The sequence below is a fragment of the Pangasianodon hypophthalmus genome, chromosome 16 (genome assembly GCF_027358585.1).
Source record: "Pangasianodon hypophthalmus isolate fPanHyp1 chromosome 16, fPanHyp1.pri, whole genome shotgun sequence".
Lineage (NCBI taxonomy): Eukaryota > Metazoa > Chordata > Actinopteri > Siluriformes > Pangasiidae > Pangasianodon > Pangasianodon hypophthalmus.
In genome coordinates this window covers 13036473-13058680 of record NC_069725.1, presented here as the reverse complement: position 1 = coordinate 13058680, position 22208 = coordinate 13036473, and the positions used below count along the sequence as shown (strand labels likewise).

At 38.7% G+C, this 22208-nt stretch overlaps 1 protein-coding gene across 7 annotated transcripts; it reads left to right on the top strand.

The window, feature by feature from the left end:
• The first annotated feature begins 6706 nt into the window (after window positions 1-6706).
• Window positions 6707-22175, top strand: LOC113530792 (protein-L-isoaspartate O-methyltransferase domain-containing protein 2). Of its 7 annotated transcripts, XR_008304154.1 has the most exons (8): window positions 6710-6901; window positions 8581-8941; window positions 9271-9373; window positions 10452-10623; window positions 11333-11456; window positions 15264-16048; window positions 16141-16203; window positions 18765-18881. XR_008304154.1 is itself a non-coding variant. In XM_053240623.1 (7 exons), exons 2-6 carry the CDS (start codon window positions 8635-8637, stop codon window positions 18911-18913), a joined length of 855 nt encoding a protein of 284 aa, XP_053096598.1. In that variant the 5' UTR covers window positions 6707-6901; window positions 8581-8634; the 3' UTR covers window positions 18914-18915; window positions 19035-22175. The 7 variants fall into 7 exon arrangements, 4 of the variants coding, with proteins under 4 accessions (XP_053096598.1, XP_053096597.1, XP_026776912.3 ...); XM_053240623.1 differs by lacking the exons at window positions 15264-16048; window positions 16141-16203 and adding an exon at window positions 19035-22175 and having other exon boundaries at window positions 6707-6901; window positions 18765-18915; XR_008304152.1 differs by having other exon boundaries at window positions 15264-16203; window positions 18765-18882.
• The last annotated feature ends 33 nt before the right edge of the window (window positions 22176-22208 follow it).

Below are 22208 nucleotides of genomic sequence, written 5' to 3'. Positions count from 1 at the left end.
TGAAATCACATTTTTTCCCCATTCTGATGGTTGTAATGTGAATATTACCTGAACTTGTTTGGCCCCTTTGTGCATGATTTTATGCATTGCACTGCTGCTACATGATTGGCTGTTTAGATAATTGCATGTATGAGTGTATATACACCGATCAGCCATAACATTATGACCACCTACCTAATATTGTGTTGGTCCCCCTTTTGCTGCCAAAACAGCCCTGATCTGTCGAGGCATGGACTCCACTAGATCCCTGAAGGTGTGCTGTGGTATCTGGCACAAAGACGTTAGCAGCAGAGCCTTTAAGTCCTGTAAGTTGCAAGGTGGGGCCTCCATGGATCGGACTTGATGGCCAGCACACCCCACAGATGTTCGATTGGATTGAGATCTGGGGAATTTGGAGGCCAAGTCAACACCTTGAACTCTTTGTCATGTTCCTCGAACCATTCCTGAACAATTTTTGCAGTGTGGCAGGGCGCATTATCCTGCCAAAAGAGGTCACTTCCATTAGGGAATACCGTTGCCATGAAGGGGTGTACCTGGTCTGCAACAATGTTTAGGTAGGTTGTATGTGTTAAAATAGCATCCACATGAATGCCAGGACCCAAACTTTCCCAGCAGAACATTGCCCAGAGCATCACACTGCCTCCGCCAGCTTGCATTCTTCCCATAGTGCATGCTGGTGCCATCTCTTCCCCAGGTAAACGATGCACACACAACCGGCCTTCCACATGATGTAAAAGAAAATGTGATTTATCGGACCAGGCCACCTTCTTCCTTTGCTCCGTGGTCCAGTTCTGATGCTCACCTGTCCATTGTAGGCTCTTTTGGCAGTGGACAGGGGTCAGCATGGGCACTCTGACAGGTCTGTGGCTACACAGCCCCATACGCAGCAAGCTGTGATGCACTGTGTGTTCTGACACCTTTCTATCATAGCCAGCTTTAACTTTTCAGCAATTTGTGCTACAATAGCTCTTCTGTGGGATCAGACCAGACAGACTAGCCTTCACTCCCCACGCGCATCAGGGAGCCTTGGGCACCCATGACCCTGTCGCTAGTTCACCGGTTGTCCTTCCTTGGACCACTTTTGGTAGGTACTAACCACTGCATACTGGGAACACCCCACAAGGCCTGCCGTTTTAAAGCTGCTCTGACCCAGTCATCTAGCCATCACAATTTGGCCGTTGTCAAAGTCTCTCTAATCCTTATGCTTGCCCATTTATCATTGCTGCCTAATATACCTCAACCCTTGACAGGTGCTATTGTAATGAGATAATCAATATTATTCACTTTACCTGTCAGTGGTGATAATGTTATGGCTGACAGGTATATATATATATATATATATATATATATATATATATATATATATATATATATATATATACACAGTATATATATATATATATATATATATATATATATGCAGTGAACACATAGCTAGTGCCCATCTCTGCCTTCCAACAGATTCAGACACTGATTCTTAGTGGCAACCTACTCAGTAAAATGTGGACGCAATCCCACCCAGGTGTAGAGATGGAGGATGAATGAAGATGGATGTTACTGTAGAGGAGATACCCAAAATAAAGAGTTGTGAGCTTAATTAGCAGGTTTGCAATTAGCAGTCATTGGTATGTCAGGGGAGTACCACTCTACGACAGTAGAAATACACTGCTCAGTTAAGATGGGGAGGAACTGACTTAACAGGGGAAAAAAGTGGTATGTGTTATTCACTATTCAGTAAATAGAAACTACCTGAAATATCAGTAAATAGAAACCAACAACACTGGAGAAAAAATGTCCACAGAGATGAACAGCTGCATACAAGAACAGGCAATATAGGGAAAACCCGACCTGAGGCTAAGAGCCACTACTCAGCCGTTCTCTGAATAATGCTTGTAATATACAAGAAAAGCACACACTCTGAGGTAGAGAGAAATTAGGCTATCCCCAGCTTTGGAGGACCTATAGCTCTAACCATGGTCACAAGCTGCTGAGCAGATATACATATACATGCCAGGATGTTGTAGACCAGGCCACAATGTTACTATTAAGTGTTTCTTGCTGCCCTGGACTGATTGTTAAGAGTACATTAATCAACATAAACACTTATATATATTAATTACATTTTAGAATTATTTATATAAAATCTACAGTGTCATTCTGAATTAATTTATTATTACGGACAAGTATAGTTGATGATTTTATTTTTATCTTATTATCTATATTATGTAAATGTTTTGGTTGATTATTAATGTAATTAGTGAGTCATAACAAAGCTCTGAATGCAGAAGTCACAGTGTCAGTTCTGTTCCAGCATGCCAGTGTCAGTCAGTGTCAGTATGTCCACTCAGCAATGAAGCCTTCTCATAATCAGCAAGTCTGGAAAAACAAAGAGATTATTTTACTGTCAGATGCTGACCTCTGTTGGTATTTTGCAAACATAATCAGCATCATGCAAATGGCAACATCCATTTTGTCATCACATTGAATTAAACCAAGTGTTTACATCCCAGATAACAGGGACCATTTCCATAACTTAGGCTAATGTTATTTAAAGGTTCACACAAAGTTGGTGGTGTAATAATGGTGGAGATTCCGGGGCCCGGAATCATTTCAGTGATTTATCATTTCAGTGATTCAAATCATTTGGATCAACTCATCAGTGACTGTTCTTCTTTATCAAACTATGGCTTAAATGGATTCCTGAAATATTAATCTAACATCTAATTAACAAAATAACATTACTTTGCATTGCATTTTGTTAGTCTTCCTACTGTGTCTGTGCTTCATTTCCATTTCTCCTGATAACTGATTGCCTCTCCTATATACAGTACATCTTCAACCAGCAGCAGTGCAGTGGATCTTCCCTGTCATTCTGCTTCATTCACACAGTTGAGAGTCAAACACATCTCACCATTCACTGCGGTAAAATAAAGTTTGGTAAAGTTGTTTTTATAATGGACAATATTGTGATAATACATGACAATACATGTTTGAGGCAGAATATACAGAAGGAAAACTGTGCCAGTGAGAAGTGCAACAGGAAGCAAGCAGAGAGCAACTGTATGTATTTCAAAATTACAATGAGCCACTTACACTTAGCAACAACACAAATAACTTTGATATTGTTACATGAATAATGTTACTATGTTAGTAATTTTACTAGCTATCTTACTAGTAGTTACATATGCTAGTGGATATTAACCCAATAACTCCACTTTCATAGTCCTCTGGTTTGAAGTGCTGGCTGCAAACTTGTAAATAAACAGAATTTTTTTGGTGGAGTATAGCTCCCTTTGGTGTAAAAAGACCCGAGTAGCCTAGCAACCCGACGCAACTTGGTTATAGCCTGAACAAAGAATCTATCAAGAGTTTTATTTAGGAATCAGACTGACATTAGCTAAAATGTTATCCTCTTATTATTAGCTCTAAAAGACAATGAGTGCTGTTCAGCTAAACTAACATATTTAAATGGTGTAACTCTAGAAGCGGTGGCCTAGTTTGCATTGGCCAGACATACATACATATCTAACTCATAACATTTGTACTGGAGAGCAATTGAAGGCATACAAGTCTCTTAATGCTTACAACTTTGTTTTTTGTGAGCACATTCAATACATTCAATGTTTTACGATTACAACACTGAGGGCATCATGGCACTGAAAGCCAAGGCGCAACCCAGCCAGATGTCCATAAACTGATGTCCATAAGGTAACTAAAAGTGTCCTATGCAACTCCCCATAAGTATGTGACCTAACTATCTAGCATCAACTACCTTTTAGCTAGTGTTTAGTTGAGCTATGTAGGTTTGTTACAGCAATATAAAAAGGCGTGTTAGCTAACTAGTTAGCAAGTCATCTTCACTGATATGATAGTTAGAAACTTAGCCGAGATTAAATGGGCACTGCAAAGACAGAGCTCCTCAGACCAATGATCCCTCTTAATTGCCTGTAACTACAACTGTCTTCTGCATGGCTTGGAAGGGGTCTGATTTGAGAGTTTGCAATAAAATGAATGTGTTTATATGAACACTCTTCAGCTTATGACACAACGCAACATTTTAGAAAACAAACTCTGGCTTGGTCTTAAAATTCACTCTACTCTACCACTGTTTTTGCAACCAGGAGGCAGATACCGACATCAGAATGATGTGTTTCACTCAGAGGTCCAGACTGGTTAATCACATTAGGGATTCCCAATGGTTGAATTACGTATTTGCATATTGCATGATGGGTATAGTTGTGACACTACATCAATGAGTCAAAAAGGATCATAGAAAATCATGAATTCTGTTAAAACTGAGCAGTACAATACCATGCAACAGAATACTATATAGCATGATAAATAATACATTAAATTCTAGTTTTATGCTGGAATACTAATAACACCTTTTTCAAAACTATCTTTTCTTTCTAAAGCCATGGAAATGGTGAGCTATGGGCTCACTAGATTAGTACATAATCTGTCCTGATAATGATCTGGAACTTATTGGTTTTATTAACTGTGCTATTATAATCTGGCTTTAGCTCAGTGCTGCTTTTCACACTGGATTAAGTCCTATTTTATGACTTGGCAACATCTTTTCACTTCATGCAAACAAGTGCTGTGGAGTCCCCCAAAGATCAATACTATACTCTTCTCGTTATATGTTTCCATTGGGAAATATCATATGTAAATACATCCCATTCCACTGCTATGCTCGTGATACAGCTGCTAGACTACTTACTGGCACTACAGGATCACGTCACCCCCATTTTAGCCTCCTTTCATTGGCATACTGTCCATTACAGGGTCCATTTTTATGTTTTCTTTTTATGCTTGTTGCAACTGTGTGTGCAGCATGTTGGTTTAAATGTGTGGTATAAATAAACTTACTTGCTTACTTACTTACAATATGCACAGGGTATTGCTTTGGTTGAGTGCCCTAAGCTTAGTGCTAATGACAATAGGACTGAATGCTTAAAAGAAGTCAGTAAACTGCATTTGTACATGTTTTATAGATGGTCTGTCTCGCAGTCAGACTCCAAACTGTTTTCAGATTAGAATCTGCTATAAACTGAAAAGCCAGACAGGCCCATTTACCAGAGAAGGATTTGTTGGAAAATTTGTTGAATTATTACTTCTACTGTAAGACTTTTATGTAATATAGTAGTAAGTTATATATCTGACTGATTAACTATTACAACCTTCAAAATCATAAAATCTCCATTTCTGTATTTTAGTGATTTTTTAGTAAATATGAATTATTACTGTATGTATACCATACAATATTTAAGTGATATTGTACTTGTAGTAAGACTTACATCCCACTGGGTAACTATTACAGCCTTCAATATCTTATAATCTCCATTTCTAGACCCTCCAAGCTGAAGCTGCATAACTGCATAACTGCAATATCAATACCTAGCAAGGAAAACTGCAACAGTCTGCATAATTGATTTTATTATTACAGTTCATTCTGAAAATCTGTGATATCGCTTACTGATTATTAGAGAGCCTCATTTTTATAGTCAGATTTCTTAACAATCATGTCAGATATTCACTGATTTTCAGAATGTACTACTATTTAGAGTATTAGCCAATATTGACAATCAGTGACTAGTTAGCTAATTAGCAGTTAGCTAGCTGTGACAGAAGGTAGGCCTACACTTCATGATCAGCCAAGAACAGTGAGTGAAACTGCAGGGCAGAAAAAAAATGTTTAAGGTATTTGTTGCAAAAAGCAATCTCGATTTTTCTATATTTACACAGTGATCTTGCACTAAAGAAATTCCATGATCTGATATATTGTAGCTCAAGACCTTATTTATGTGTTTGGCTTCTGTAAACTGCAGTATTGACAGTAGTTCAGATAGAAGAGGTGATTAATTTAAAAGTTATGCAATAGTTGTTCTTATTACAAATGCACTCAGAAGTAACAAATGGCACTTTCACAGCTTTTGTTTTATCATTGTTGAAAGTGATGCTTTTCTTCTGAGATTCACTCACCAACCAAATTATTAGGAACCCCATTCTAAAACTGGGTAAAACTGAATGCATTATAGTAAAGAGGGGTTATCTGAGTTATTGTAGGCTTCCTGTTCATTTACAGCTGGTTTTCCAGTGTAGGCTGTTGCACTGAATACCTGCTTTCTCAGCACTGCTCTCCGGGACTATAACACAGACCAAACTGGAAAGTTCATTTCTTTTTAACTTGGATGCCAGAGCAGCTTGCTTTTTCTCCAGCACTTTCTGGTCTATATTCGTCCACCAACTGATAATCTACACTGGACTGGTACAGCATGGATCACTGCCCAATCTCACCACAACTGTAGATTTGTGTGTGAAATAGAGGTGCTGGACTGCATGATCAGGCTGCACATTTGAGTAAACCATGCAAGTGAAGGAATCATTTCAGTGAATTTCACGAATTTCAACAGCTTTAGTGATGGCACATAAGGGCGCCTAAAGGAAGACTGCTTTCTCAGAATGTCCACGTGTGTAGTGCTTGTGCGCCAAGGGCTGTTTAATGATGTTATGAGATAGCACAGTCAGTCCTCTTGGACAGCTATAACACGACTAGGGTCAGCTGTGTTGACTAGAAGATATTTGCAAAGCAGTGCTCTGTGATAGTAATGCCTAATCATTTTGCACGTGAAGTACAGTACGATGCGCTTAATCTGGAGTTCATTTCGGAAACACAACTGGCCAATCACAGGTGACGCTCCTGTCCGTGTGACGTCAGCACGTCACGTCAGCTGTGTTGTGTTTACATCAGACCGTTTTTTTTCCTCTGCCAGAGTCAAGTTCAGCGCTGTTGTTGTGCTGTGTTTAAACATTTCCAAGTGAAATGTGGAAAAGCAGCGTTTATGCGATCGATGGGCAAACACATGAGTGAAACGGTTGTCGATTCCGCCATCGCACGGTAAGGGCAAATGGAGGCTGGACTACCATCGACAGGGTTGGCAGTTTCCGTGTGTGTGTGTGTGTGTCAGCAGCGCCAGACTGTTTTGTTTTTGTCTTTTGTTTGTATTGGACAGATTTGCCCTCCTGTCTTTTATATACAGCTAACCTGCGTTTCCTTTTAGCATGTATTTTACACACAGTGTATTAGAGTTGACATGAATGTTGTTGTTGTTGTTGTTGTTGTTGTTGCTGCTGTTGCTGCGCTGTCGCTGTGCCATTTTAATCTTTCAAGTTGGTGAATACAGCAGCTACGTTTGTTAAAGGAACCTCACTTTTTTTAAAGGTTTTCAAAGTTGCACTGTTGTAGCTGTTTTGCTAAATTCGTTCTCCTTTGTTTTGCTGCTTTAGTGTGTTCCAGAGAAAAGCTAAAGTCCTGAAGCGTCACGTGCTGGACATTTAAAATCAGCGACGGCTGCAAATGCGTCAGAGGTCCTCAATTACCTCTAGTCAACAACAATCTCTATTTTTATAATCAAGGCTCCACTAAATAATTATTTTTAAATCCATGCAGAAGTTATAAAGTGGTCCCGCTCATTTAAAGTGATCCTCTGTTGAACAGTGTAACTTCTTATAGATACAGCTATAGAGTAGGTTTAAGGAATAAAGTGGTCACTAAGTGCATCTTTCTTATGTTTCATTCTGCAACACTAAAGTTTTGTGTATCAGGACTTTCTGTATATACAGTCCACTAATGTTAAGTCTGCGTCGCTTCAAAATATGACCACTCTTCTGACACACTATTGAACAAAGTTATTTTAGCATTAACACCTTATGTAAAAACTCAGGAATACAAATTTTGTTATTTCTGCTCAAACACAAACAGTTCACAGTAAGATTTGTGCAAAGACAGGCCCTGCTGTTGATGCAATTCATGTCAGCAATTCATGTCATCCTCAGGCCAGAGGAAAGAACTGGTCAATAGCACATGGTTGTGAAGGCTTGAGGCTTTAAGTGCTTCTTTGTCCCATCCTTCAGTTTTATTTCAGTTGTTCCAAGATATTTTTCTCATTCCCAAGCCTGGTTCAAAAACACACTGTGCAGTCTGCCCCAAACAAATATACAAATGACACCCTCTGGTCTAAGTGGAGCCTTGGCAAGAGTTCAGACTGGGGCACAGAGGACTATCTCTTTCCACTCTGTATTGTTTGACATCTAGAAATAGAAGGACAGACCAACTCCTCACGAGTGATATTATAAGCATATTGTGCCACGTTGGCTATATTGTAGCATGCTTTGACATTTCATACTTGCCAGTTGAAGAAAGAGTTCTGCCAGGACTCATCAGTGATATATTCAGTCTATTATTCTAACATACATTATTTAAATTATTATAACATATAACAGCCAAATGAAAAAAAAATTGCAGTGCTAAAGCTTGCGAGTTGCATTATTCAAATAAGTATTTTTAAAATTTAATTTCTGATTGTCATAAATATTGTCATTTTAAGGCCAGTGACCATATATAACCTTACTTACTTGTTGTTTACTGGTACTGTTTATTGTTAATTTACTGTTACCATAATCAAAAACAATTCAAGTGTATCTATCCATACAGACTGTATATTTTATACAGACTTAGTTTCTTTTCTTTGTTTTTATATCGGTTTTATACCAATGTTTATTTTATCCTTCCCCCAGACTGTGCTAGGCCTCTGTCCTCGCTGACCCCAGACACACACTCTCTCCTTCACCATGGGTGGTGCTGTGAGTGCCGGAGAGGACAACGATGAACTGATCGACAACCTGAAGGAGGCACACTACATTCGTTCAGAGTTGGTAGAGAGGGCTTTCCGGGCCATCGATCGTGCCGATTACTATTTGGAGGAGTACAGGGACAGTGCTTACAAAGACCTGGCCTGGAGGCATGGCAACCTCCACCTGTCCGCTCCCTGCATCTATTCAGAAGTGATGGAGGCGCTGGAGCTGCAGCCTGGCCTGTCTTTCCTCAACCTAGGCAGTGGAACAGGCTACCTCAGCACCATGGTGGGCCTCATCCTGGGTGAGTTGCCCAAGGCCCCTTTAAAATAATTTAAATTTAAATAAATAAATAAATAAATAATCATCATCAGAGACATTTGAAGAAAGAGATTAAAGGGTTTCTGCTCCACAATGAAAATGCATCGAGTTATGTTTTTAAGAATTTTTGTTAATTACCCTGTCTAATATTTTGTCTTCATAAATACATACTTACATTCTTTCTACGCTGTATTATTTATATATATATATATATATATATGTGTGTGCGTGTGTATGTGTGTGAATAATACATGTCTGTGTGCACTGTCTACATGTGTATTTATAGTATGACAATAAAAAAATGATTTGCAGGTCCATTTGGTGTGAATCATGGTGTTGAGCTGCATGCAGATGTGGTGGAGTATGCCTACCAGAAACTCGACTACTTCATCAAAACCAGTGACAGCTTTGACAGGTGAGCTATGAGCAAGAGTATATTTTAAACCTTTGCTTGGGAAAAGATCCTGGCACAGTGCTTGTATGTCTTTTTATCATGCTCCATGTGTGATATATGCCTTTGTCAGGTTGTTTTACTACATGCACAGAAGTTTGATTTTGGCTCATTCTATATGGCACTGTTTCTCCAGTGAATTGATTACATTCCAATTCCATTTCCATTCTAGAGCTGCACAGTTGATTGAATAAGGGTTCTCATTATGGCTGTATAATCATAGAACGTTGTGATTATTAGGGATGCACCCAGCTGGTACTGATTATTGGTATTGGAGTGCGATTACCAACCCAAAGTTAATTATCTTCCTAAAACAGCACTCCCTGCCATTTATTCCTCCTATGTCATAGAAATTGGCCAACACTTGCCATTTTTAATTGATTAATGAATGATTTTTCAGACTTTTAACCATGTGTAGATTTAATGTTATCTGCAGGACGTGTTATTTCCTGTTGTCATTCTAGCAACTGCTAACAGTCATTGTGAAACCAGTTTCTTTTTTTCTATTTCTTAAAGTTTAATAAGACAAAAGAAATGCTGCTTGTCATGTTCCTGAGAAAATGGAATGCACAAAAAGTACTCTGTCCTATAGAACCTCTCATGGTGTAAAAGTTACTGACCATTACAAAGGAACTACAAATTTTTTAAATATATTTTTAAATAGTACTTTGTTTAGGTTTATAAACTTCTGCATCTATGACTACTTTCCAATTTTGAAAAAGAAATTGTATCAGATTGCAAGCTTGACTCTGATTAAGTTGCAGATTAATTCCAGATTAGTTCTGGATCAATTCCAGATTCTACACCAGTGTTGTTTTGGTACGTCTGCCCTCCAAGTTCACGTCACCTGAGCACTTACTTCCTGGAATGGCCCTTAAGAGGCCCACAGGAATTTCAAGGGGAAATGTATAAGTAATATAAGAACACAGCTTTTAATTAAAAAAAAAAAAAAAAAAGTCTAAAGAACAAACATGAGTAAGTTTCTTAGCATGAGAAGAAGATTCATGTAGGACTTAAGTGAATGGTGTGTGTGTGTGTGTAGGTTTGAGTTCTGTGAGCCATCGTTTGTGGTGGGTAACTGTCTGGAGATTCCTCCAGAGAGCCGCCAGTATGACAGAGTGTACTGTGGGGCTGGAGTGCAGAAAGAATATGAGAACTACATGAAGAACCTGCTGAAGGTTGGAGGAATCCTAGTGCTGCCTCTGGAGGAGAAGGTTTGTACATACACTCACTGAGCACTTTATTAGGAACACTGTACTAATACTGGGTAGGGCCTCCATTTGCTCTCAAAAAAGCCTCAATTCTTCATGGCATGGATTCCAAAAGATGTTGGAAACATTCCTTTTAGATTCTGGTCCATGTTGATATGATCGCATCACACAATCCTTGCAGATTTTTCAAGTGCACTTTCATGCTGCCAATCTCCTGTTCTACCACATCCCAAAGGTGCTCTATTGGATTCAGATCTGGTGAGTGGGCAGAACACTGAAGAACATCGAACTCATTGTCATGTTGATGAAACCAGTTGAGACGACTTTTGGTTTGTGACCTGCTGCATTATTATGCTGGAATTAGCATGGGGAAGATGGGTGAATTCTGGCCATTCTCCACTGACCTCGCTCATCAACAAGGCATTTCCATCTGCAGAACTACCACTCACCAGATGTTTTTTCTTTATTGCATCATTCTGACTAAACTCTAGAGGCTGTTGTGTGTGAAAATCCCAGGAGGTCAGCAGTTATAGAAATATTCAAACCAGCCTATCTGGAATCAACAATCATGCCATCATGTGAACATTACCCAAAGCTGCTGGCCTGTATCTGCATGATTTTATGCATTGCACATCTGCCACATGATTGGCTGAAAAGTGAAATGACAGTGTGTGTCATGACTGTACGACTGTATGATTTACGTCTTTTGCAGTTAACCAAGATCACACGCACTGGTCAGAACTCCTGGGAGACGAAGAAAATCATAGCTGTGACTTTTGCTCCTCTGGTGCAGCCCAAGCAAAGCATTAATGGGAGAGGCAAGAGTGTGCCACTGCGTGAGTACACTGCTACTACACACTGTCAGCTGACCTAATGATTTAAAGAATAATATATAATGATTTAACATAACAGTGCAGTACATCATATCAACTTCCTTTTTAATGGAGGACATGCATGTTTAAAACGTGATGCTTTATCATCCAGTTTCTAACATGACTTTTCTACTGAGGATTTTTATTTGATTGAAGATTTTATTTTTATTGTTACTATATTTTTATAGTGGTGTCCCTCAGGGTTCTGTTTAAGGTCACTTATTGTTCTCTGTTTATATACAGGTACTTGGATAAGTAATTCACAAATACAATGTTGTGTTTCACTTTTATGCTAATGACACAATAATACAGTAAACTTCAGAACTGGCACCTTTCAAGAGAATGGGCAAAAATAATTGTACAAAATTAGCATTACACACAGCCAGTGGGAAATACTACTTACTTTTATGTTAACAAAAATGCATACTTATAAGGGCATCTTCTCTGAAATAAGAGCATGTTCTCTTAAAACACATGTTCATCACCATGGGGAAGACCATAGTGCTTTCAACACAAGATGTTCAAAAGCAGGGGTGGCCAATCTTATCGGGAAAGAACCAGTGTGGGTGCAGGTTTTCATTCTAACCAAGCAGAAGCCACACCTGATTCTATTGAATTCTGATTGATTGCAATGAAAACCTCCACCCACACTGGCCCTTTGTGGATAAGACACTTTGGACACCCCTGTTCTTAAGCTTTCAGACAGATGATTGCTGGTCTGGTCAGGTTGTTCACTCCTCTTTTCCATATTTGTAGTCTCACAACCTGGAACTGAAATGGGATTAACTGAGATTATATTTTATGAATCTATGCAAAATAGAATAATATTGAGTGATAGTGAGGGGGGGAAATGATACAGATTGCAATATTATTTACAAATAGAAAATATAAAAGTTGCTTAAGTATTTCACCCCATTGCTCTGAAATCCCTCATTTAGATCTGATGCAACCAGCTGCCATCAAAAGTCACATAATTAGTTGAATGGAGTCCACCTTTGTGCCAAAACATTTTTGCCAAAAGTCATGTTGGAGAATCAGCAAACATGTGGAACAAGTTTTTCTGGTCCAAATTTGAAACCTTGCTACAAAAGGCTATATTCATCACCCTGCGAACACCATCCTCACATTGAAGCATGGTGGTGGTAGCATCATGTCAAGAATTACCCTGGGCCTCTTGGTTGTTTCTCTGACTAATGCCCTCCTAACCCGATCACTAACTTCCGTGGATGGAGTCAAGGTTGTGCAATATTCTTTCCATTTTTTAATAATAGATTTAATGGTGTGCCACAGGACGTTCAAAGTTTGTTTGTTTTTTTAATTAAGCCTTAATTGATCATTTTCCAGAACACTGTCCTGCACTTATTTTGATAGCTTTTTTTGATAGCTTATTTTGATGTTTGTTTAGGTATGTTATCTAACAGTCTCCAGGAACAAGTGCATTCATACTAACATGTTACACTAATTGCACATAGTTGGTCTTCATTCAACTAATGATGTGACTTCTGATGACAACTAGTTGCGCCAGAACTAATTAAGAGGTTTCAAAACAACAGGAGTGAATGCACACTGCAACTTTTGTCTTTTCTATTTAAAATAATTTTGCAAACTGTATTAATTTTTCCCCCCAATTCAATTATTTTGTGTAGATTCTTGACAAAAAAAATCCATGACATAAAAGATTTCTGTTACAGGTTGTAACCCTACAAAATGTGGAAAAGGGGAGGGAATACTTATGCACGACACTGTACAAAATCCATACTAGTTGAAAATACCATTAAACATAATCAGGGCCATAATAAGAAATCAGAATTGTGGAACAGTTGAAAATTTGCTAGGAACTGGGTTTATGAGCATACTGACTTAGAAGTTTTACAAAGGTCATTTGTGTTTTTCATTTAAACCATTTTTTTTAATGTTTGGTCTGAATTGAGGAGGGCAGTTCATATGCACAAACCCAAGAATATATATGAGCATGAAATGATCAAAACATGTAGACCTGGATAAGAAATTTACATAATGTTGCCTTTCACTTTAATGCTGATGATTCACACTTATACAGTCAGCTTTGTTTTATCTGAATTATTGTTTTGTAGAAAAAAATATACAGTCCTTTGCAACCAAATACATATGTATAAGCTCAAAATATCACTCATTCATTGTATTATACATTTTGTCCCATTTTTCATGAATGGCGCCAATAATTCTGGAACTAACTGCAAATATAATTGGATAAATATGACTAAATACTGTGCCTTGTAAAAGTATTCACCCCCTTGGTGGTTTTCCTGTTTTGTTGCATTACAACCTGCAATTAAAATGGATTTTTATTTGGCTTTTATTTAATGGACCTAACAAAATGTTGAAGTGGAATAAAAAAAAAAAAAAAACCTTGTTTAAAAATATAATTAAAAACTGAAAAGTTGTGAGTGCGTATGTATTCACCCCCCTTACTATGAAACCCCTAAATAAGATCTGGTTCAATAACTTCAGAAGTCACATAATTAGTTGATTAAGGTCCACCTGTGTGCAATCAAAGTGTCACATGATCTGTCACATGATGCTTGTATAAATACACTTGTTCTGAAAGACCTCTGAGTCAGCAACACCATTAAGCAAGCAACATGAAGACGAAGGAGCTCTCAAAACAGGTCAGAGACAAAGTTGTGAAGAACTATAGATCAAGTTTGGGTTAATATCTCACAGCATACCATTAAATCCATTATAACAAAAAAAGAATATGGCACCACTACAAACCTGACAAGAGAAGGCCACCCAGCAAAACTCACAGATTGGGCCAGGAAGGCATTAATCAGAAATTCAACAAAGACACCAAAGATAACACTTAAGGAGCTGCAAAGATTCACAGTGGAGATAGGAGTATCTGTCCATAGGGCCACTTTAAGCAGTACACGCCACAGATTGGGGCTTTGTGGAGGATTGGCCAGAAAAAAAGCCATTGCTTAAAGAAAAAAAAAAAGAAAACATGTTTGGAGTTCAGCATGTGGCGACTCCCCAAACACATGGAAGAAGGATTTCTGGTCAGATGAAACTAAAATTGAAGTTTTTGGCCAACATGGGCAATGCAAACCCAACACTTCCCATCACCCCAAGAACATTATCCCCACAGTGAAGCATGGTGGTGGCAGCATCATGCGGTGAGGATGCTTTTCATTGGCAGGGACTGGAAAACTACTCAGACACTAAATAGAGGGAAATTCTTGAGGAAAACCTGTTTCAGTCTGCCAGAGATTTGAGACTTGGATGGAGGTTCACCTTCCAACAGGACAATGAATCTAAACATACTGATTAAACTAACTGGAGTGGTTTAAAGGGAAATATTTAAATGTCTTGGAGTAGCCTAGTCAAAGCCCAGACCTCAATCCAATTGAGAACCTGTGGCATGACTGTGGCTGTAGTGGCTACAGCAGTTTTGCCTTGAAGAATGGGCATAAATCCCAGTGGCTAGTGCTAAGCTAACCGAGACATACCCCAAGAGACTTGCAGTTTGTAATTGTGCTGTAAAAGGTGTCTCTACAAAGTATCGACTTTGCACACTCAAGATGTGTTAATTAATGACTTAATTATTGTTTGTTCACAACAAAAAATATTTTACACCTTCAAAGTGGTAGGCATGCTGTGTAAATCAAATGGTACAAACCCCCAAAAAATCCATTTTAATTCCAGGTTGTAATGCAACAAAACAGGAAAAACACTGGGGGGTGAATACTTTTGCAAGGCACTGTAGTATACATGCCATCTTTTGTATTGTAGCCATCTTTGAGGTGCGAACACTGCAGGATTTGGCACGCATCTCCATCCGCCATACCCTGCGCCAGCCTACGGAGCTGACAGAGGGCCGTTCCAAAAGGCGGGTATCGTTCCCTGGAGCTCGTGCCATGCACCGCTATGGGCCTCGCTTCGAACGCCGCCGATTCTGTCGCCGCTTCTACCGCCAGTGCATCAGCTCCACCATCCTTCACGAGTCCATGATGCCGATGGCCACAGATGACTGCACCTACCCAGGAGGAGTGGAAGAAGAAGAAGAGGAGGAAGCTGAGGAGGAGAGGAACTGCCACCAAACAGGGGGAGACCTGCAGGAAGAGGATGAGGAAGAGGAGAGTGCCGCTGGTGAAGAAGAGGAGAAGGTAAAGCGAGTTGAGGCACCCGTCAATGTTCTGAGGCAGAGGATCCTGGGACTGCCATTGCCTGAGCCGCTCAAGATGTATCTCTTATATTATCGTGAGAAATGAGTTAAAGAAAGTTGGTGCCAATGGGCTAAACTGAATTTTAAAGGTCCAACTCACATGAGTCCACCCATGATTAAATCACTACCCCTTTTCCCATTGAGACACAAACTTGCTGCATTCTGGATGCATGAAGAACTCATGGGTTTCTTGCACTTTCTTCTTACCACTTGTTTGAGCTATTTTTTATTTTTTTTTGGAGTCCCTTCTGTGATTTCTGTCTGATTTTAGAAACCCGATCCCCTTTTTGCAGTGAACAAACACCTGTACATCATCTTCATGAGGCTGGTGGACTATTTCAGCAAGATTAGTGTAATGCTATGACTTGAATGACAGTAGCATCATTTTTGGATGTTTGCCAAGATTGGTGTGATGGAGTAAAATCATTGTATATTTTTCTATAGGTTTATGAAAGCTGTTGTCTATTGTTGAACTGCTTTCCTTGTTAGAGTCTCTCTTATCATAAGGTACTCAATTCCATTTGCATGTGTAGTGCTACTGTGCACCTGCATTTTGTTGTGATGTGTTTCAACACTTTATGCTGTGCAAGTCAGTTTATGTTTGGGGATAAAGATACATTCGACACAGTCATTCTGATGTCAGTTAAAACAACTGTTAAGGTCTGCACATCACGTGTAAATTAAATTATTTATTGTGCCCCTAGATTCCAGCACACAGCACACACCCCACTGCAACATGCACACATGACATGCTTATGAGCATGACATGGAAATAATACTCTCGAGAGCAGTGGTTCTCAAAGCAGGGTGTGGGGAAGTATAGTCATGCAGCATAGCCTGGGGACTGTGACTTTATTATTTATTTCCAGACTACAGTTATCAAAGTTATTATGTTTAATAATGAGTTCTGATAGTTAACTGGTCACTTGAATCGGATTGGTTTAGTCCAAACTCCAAACTTGGACCTAATGTGTTATGTCTGTGGATATTTCAGGAATAAAAAGCTCTGTGACTAATATATACAGTGCATTCAGAAAGTATTCAGACCACTTCATTTTTTCACATTTTGTTCCAGCCTTATACTAAAATGCTTTAAATATCTTTTCAATCTACACTCCTTACCCCATAATGACAAAAAGCAAATGCCAGATTTATGATAACTGAAGAGAAAACTGAAATATCTCATTGACATAAATATTCAGACCCTTTGCTATGGCACTTGATTTTGACAAGTTTCTACACTTTGATTGGAGTCCATCTGTGGCAAATTCAATTGTTTGGACATGATTTGGAAAGGCACACACCTGGCTATATATGGTGTAATAGCTGAAAATGCACATCAGAGCAAAAACCAAGCCATGAGGTCAAAGGAACTGCACACATCTGGGGAAGGCTACAAAAAAAATCTGCCGCATTGAAGGTTCCCAAGAGCACAGTGGCCTTCATAATTCTTAAATAGAAGAAGTGTCGAACAATCAGGACTCTTCCTAGAGCTGATCACCTGGCCAAACTGAGCAAACTGGGAGAAGGGCCTTGGTAAGAGAGGTGCCCAAGAACCTGATGGTCACTCTGGTTTAGCTCCAGAGATCATGTGTGGAGATGGGAAAAACTTGCAGAAGGTCAGCTATAACTGCAACACTTTACCAATCTGTACCAATCTGGCTTTGTGTCCAGACGGAAGCAAGACATATGAAAGTATGAAAACATGAAATTTAAATTTTTTTTAATGCAAATCCCATGCAGAGGAACCTTCAGTGCAGCAGAAATTTTTTTGTGGCCTTCTCCAGCTTTGTGCATTGACATAACCCTGTCTCTGAGCCCTGCAGGCAGTTCCTTTGACCTCATGGTGGCTTGGTTTTTGCGATGATATGCATTTTGGTTTTTGCTATGATCTGCATTGTTAGACCTTATATAGACAGGTGTGTGCCTTTCCAAATCATGTCCAGTCATTTGAATGTCCAGCACCTGAGCTAAATTTCAAGTGTCACAGCAAAGGGTCTGAATACTTACGTCAGTATGAAATTTCAGTTTTTTCTTTTTAATAAATTTGCAAAGTTATCATAAATCTGGTTTTTGCTTTGTCATTATGGGGTTTGGCGTGTAGGCTGATGGGGAAAAAAATGAATAATTTATGCATTTTAGCATAAGGTTGCAACATAAAAAAAGTGGAAAAAAAGAAGGGGTCTGAATACTTTCTGAATGCATGTATATTATCATACACTTTTAAATAAACATGTTTAAATAAATATTGAGAACCCCTGGTCTAGAGAACACATACACATATTTTCCAAGATGCATAATTTTTTGATCTCAAACTAGTTTATGTGTATTTCAACTACATCTTAGTTATATTTTAAATGTAACATGAAGTGCTCAGAAACGATGTCCCTACTCAGGAATATCCCAAGGTTTAACTTTCTAGCAGTAGTTGAATTGACCAAAAATTAAAATTATATAATTTTTTGACCAAAAACAGACAATATTGTTAGATTTTATACTATGCTTACTGTAAAATAGGCTCAGCTCTGAGAAGTAAAACTTCTTTGGGTTACCATGCTTGCTTCTACTACAATGCATTTCAACAATTTTAAGTACTTTTTTTTCTTCTCTGATTATGGACACTGACATGGATGCTTAATGGCTCCTTAATTCATTAAATCAATCATTAAATGCTGCCTACATGCCTGAAAACAGCATATCTAAATAATAACTTGAAATGATTGTGAGAATTTAGGTAATGTATAGACTTTCAATAAATTTCAGTTTGCACAGGCATTTTGAAGCATTTTGGAACAATTACTAATGAGTTTGTGAATGTATACTGTGTTCCTGATTATATGCTGATGCAAATGCTTTATTAGTCAAAGCAGAAAGGTTTGCACATCCCATGGCATGAGCATTACTAATGCTTTCCCATCCACAATTTTCATCATGCAAAGGTTTTGTCACTGCCTAGTGTGAGTTTAAGGTAAGGCATGACCCCACGATCGGCGTGTTAAATTGAATGAACTTCAGTCTTCAATGAACTGCAATCACTTGGTTCAGAATCATGTTCTTTTTTCCTCCAGAAGGCCACCTTCACTGCTTTGAAGAGCTAATCCAAGTGCAGCTGTACAGAAAATGTTGTGCAAGGTGTCCTCCTATAGCCTGCACAGCAAAGCGAACAACTACCATTCCACAACCTCAGGAATTTCAATGTCATACTAAGCAAGTTTAGTTGTGAGTACTGGTGAACATACTTTTTATGTTTTTTAAATGATTATAACATTTACTGTTTTATTGTTCTTCCTTTTGTCAGGAATAGAATTATTCATTCATTCTCATTCATTTATCTTCAGTAAATGCTTTATCCTGTTCAGCATGGTGGTGAATCTGGAGCCTATCCCAGGAACACTGGGCACAAGGCAAGAATTCCAGTCCATCACATGGCACCATGCACACATTCACACCTAGGGGCAATTTATCATATCCATTCCACCTACTGTCATGTTTCTGGGTGGTGGGAGGAAAAAAATATACATAGATAGAACATGCAGAACTCCACACAGACAGTAACCCAAGCTCAGGATAGAACTGGGGCCCATAGACCTGTAATGCATTGTACCACCACTGATGAATTAATAATTGATGATTAATTAATTAATTATTCTGTCTAAAGTTTGCTTAAATGGAAAGAACTATTTTTTGGCTAAAATTGAAGGAAAATAGTAGTAAAAAGAAACATTCCCTTGAACCTCAGCCACCCCAACATTTCACATAAAAACAGGAGGTCATGGAACTGATATAACTAGTCACACAGTCTGATTCATTAGCAAGGGCATGTTTAATTAAAACCTGGTTTATGCATCTTCAGAACTGCTTCTGAGAAGCATCTAAAACAAACCTTTGAAAGCCCTGAGTGTTCACTCAGATCAGTAGGTGCTACCAAGTTCCTTTTTAATGGAAAGCTATGATCCTCCTAAAGTTCTTTAAATCCATGAACATGTAAGGCTTTCCAAAGTTTGTTTTGGTCAGTTCTCAATAGTTCTGGAGAAAAAGTGCAGTGACCCATAAGTGCAAAACCAAAAACACAACAGCAAATCTGGAAACACGCTTGTAAATCAGAAAACATAACAACAAATTTGGAAACACCTGCAAAGCACAACATCATTAACCCAAATCAGAAAGGGTAGATCCTTATTGATCACGTGCTTGTTACTGATTGGACACGGGATGTTACTATCTAAATGAAAAAGAATGGCACTTTTTCATCCTATACAGTTAGCTGATTGAAAACTATTTTGTTTGAAGTTATATTATTATAGTGAGGAGTAATTCTTCTTCCTTTAGGCATATTTTTAGCATTTGCGTACTCATTAATGCTATGCAAAGTTGACAGCATATCTAAAATAACATATGAATGAACACATTTGCTTAAAAATAGCTCCCTGGCTGTCATGAGGAGAATGATGACTTGGGAGGATGGTGTGAGAGAGAGCGTGGATCTGTTTATTTTCATTTTAGCCATGCTTTTCCGCATGAAAGAACTTCTAATCAAATAATTGAAAGGAAACTAAAGTGTCACTTTCACATACATGAACACACAAGCTCAGAATAATGCTACAGGTATCTGCAACCCGACGTATGGACCACCTCAAACCTTAAAAGATGAAAAGCCAGAAACCAAGTGATCCGTGCTTTGCCATCTTTCATACGGTGGAGCCACTGAGGTGGGGTGTTACCCAAACAGAGTGTGAAGGCCCATCCCAAAAGAAAATGTCTGAGGGGGAGGATCGTCCACTTGATGGCCAGGCAACCTCTGTTCTTAAGGCTGGGGAGAGATGGTCTCCACAGAAGGCCTGGATAGATTTAGCCGCATGTTTTAAATTCACCTCTGGTCCCAGCTCCTCCCTCTTGGGAGCTACCATTGCCAAAGCCACAGGGACCGCTTCTCTCCATGGTTTTATGAGCTTGCAGTGGTATATTTGTAGTGCTCTGCCTCTATCTGTTCACATTCACTCATAGTCAATGTCTCAGACTCACCATATGACTTGGAATAATTTAGAGAATGACACGGCTAATAATATGAGCACTTGATCTTCAAGTGAAAACTCACACAGCTGAGAACTTCTGTTACACAGCCAGGACTGACGTTCCTGAACCTGTAGCAAATTTTCCTGTATTGGTTAACCCAATGCTCTCAGTTCAAAATGATATTAAATTTCATGCTATTCTGTGAAGATCCCTCTTTCCTGGAAGACATCTAAGGTTCCACGGGGCTTAAACCCATACAGTAATTTGGCGAAATTAGCCTAATTAGGAGAACCCCGTGGAGACTTGTGGGACCTCTTATACGGTGAATGACAGGGATTCATGCCACTTATCCCACTTCCGAGCATGTTTGAACTTGCAAATCCTATTTTTAAGGGTTTGATTAAATTGTTCGACCAGTCTGTTGTTAACAGTAAACGCTGGGACAAATCAATTTAAGCCCTAATCATTTGTACAGTTTGTGACTGATTTTGGGGAATTAATTGGACAAACCTAATAAGCCTAATAATATTCTGTTGCACTAAAAGCATTATCAACATACTGTGACTGAACTGTGTCTTTTTAATTTGTTAAAATCTGTATAAACAGTTTTGGTGATAAAATGAGAGATAAGAATATAAGCACAAGCCTACATCTGGGCTGGGAATCTATGGCTACCTGGATAATTGCATGAATTATCAGGTGTGCCTAATAAAGTGGCCACTGAGTGTATATTAAGTGAGTATTCCCATCCTGTTTTATTATATGCAAATGTTATGGGAACCTTATGGCAATCAACCAGGTTTGTATCTGTAGGTTATAATTACAGGTTTGTACAGGGATGGTTCAGGGAGTATTCCCCAAATGTTCGGATAACGTAATCAGAACCATCTTGGGTTAGTGGAAGATTCCTATCATTTAAAGGTTCCCAGAACATTCTGGAAACCAATAACTGTTATCTAGGGTGCTATCAAAATACCGGCTGCAATTAGGGGTTTAGTGTCAGTCGGAGACCCAACGCTCCTTAAAGTCTAACAGTTAAAGTCAATGATATAGCACACATTATATAATATGTGGCAATACATCCTTACGAGTACAGACGCTTGTGGGTTACCTCTTTTCTGTCTGTGCTGCCACTTTTCACCACTCTAAACAGACTGACACCCTCTTAATGATTTACTTACTCATTTAAGAATAATCTTAGAAAATTGTTTACATCTTTCCCATTCTTATGCCTGAGTATAGGAGTAAATTTCCAGATTTATAAGAATTTCTTGGCACTAAACCCTTAGTCTGAGCAGCTTTATATATCCTAACCTCACAAAGGGATTGTCATTACTGAATGTATCAGCACATATTTATAACCCTATAAAGCAATGTTGTATGGTCTAAAATGAAGTAAGACAAAGCTGGGTTCAGGTTTTGGTTTATATGAATTAAATTCAATGAATTAAACAAGCATTACAAAGAGGATGTCCATTTTCATTAGTGTTTTTTTTCCC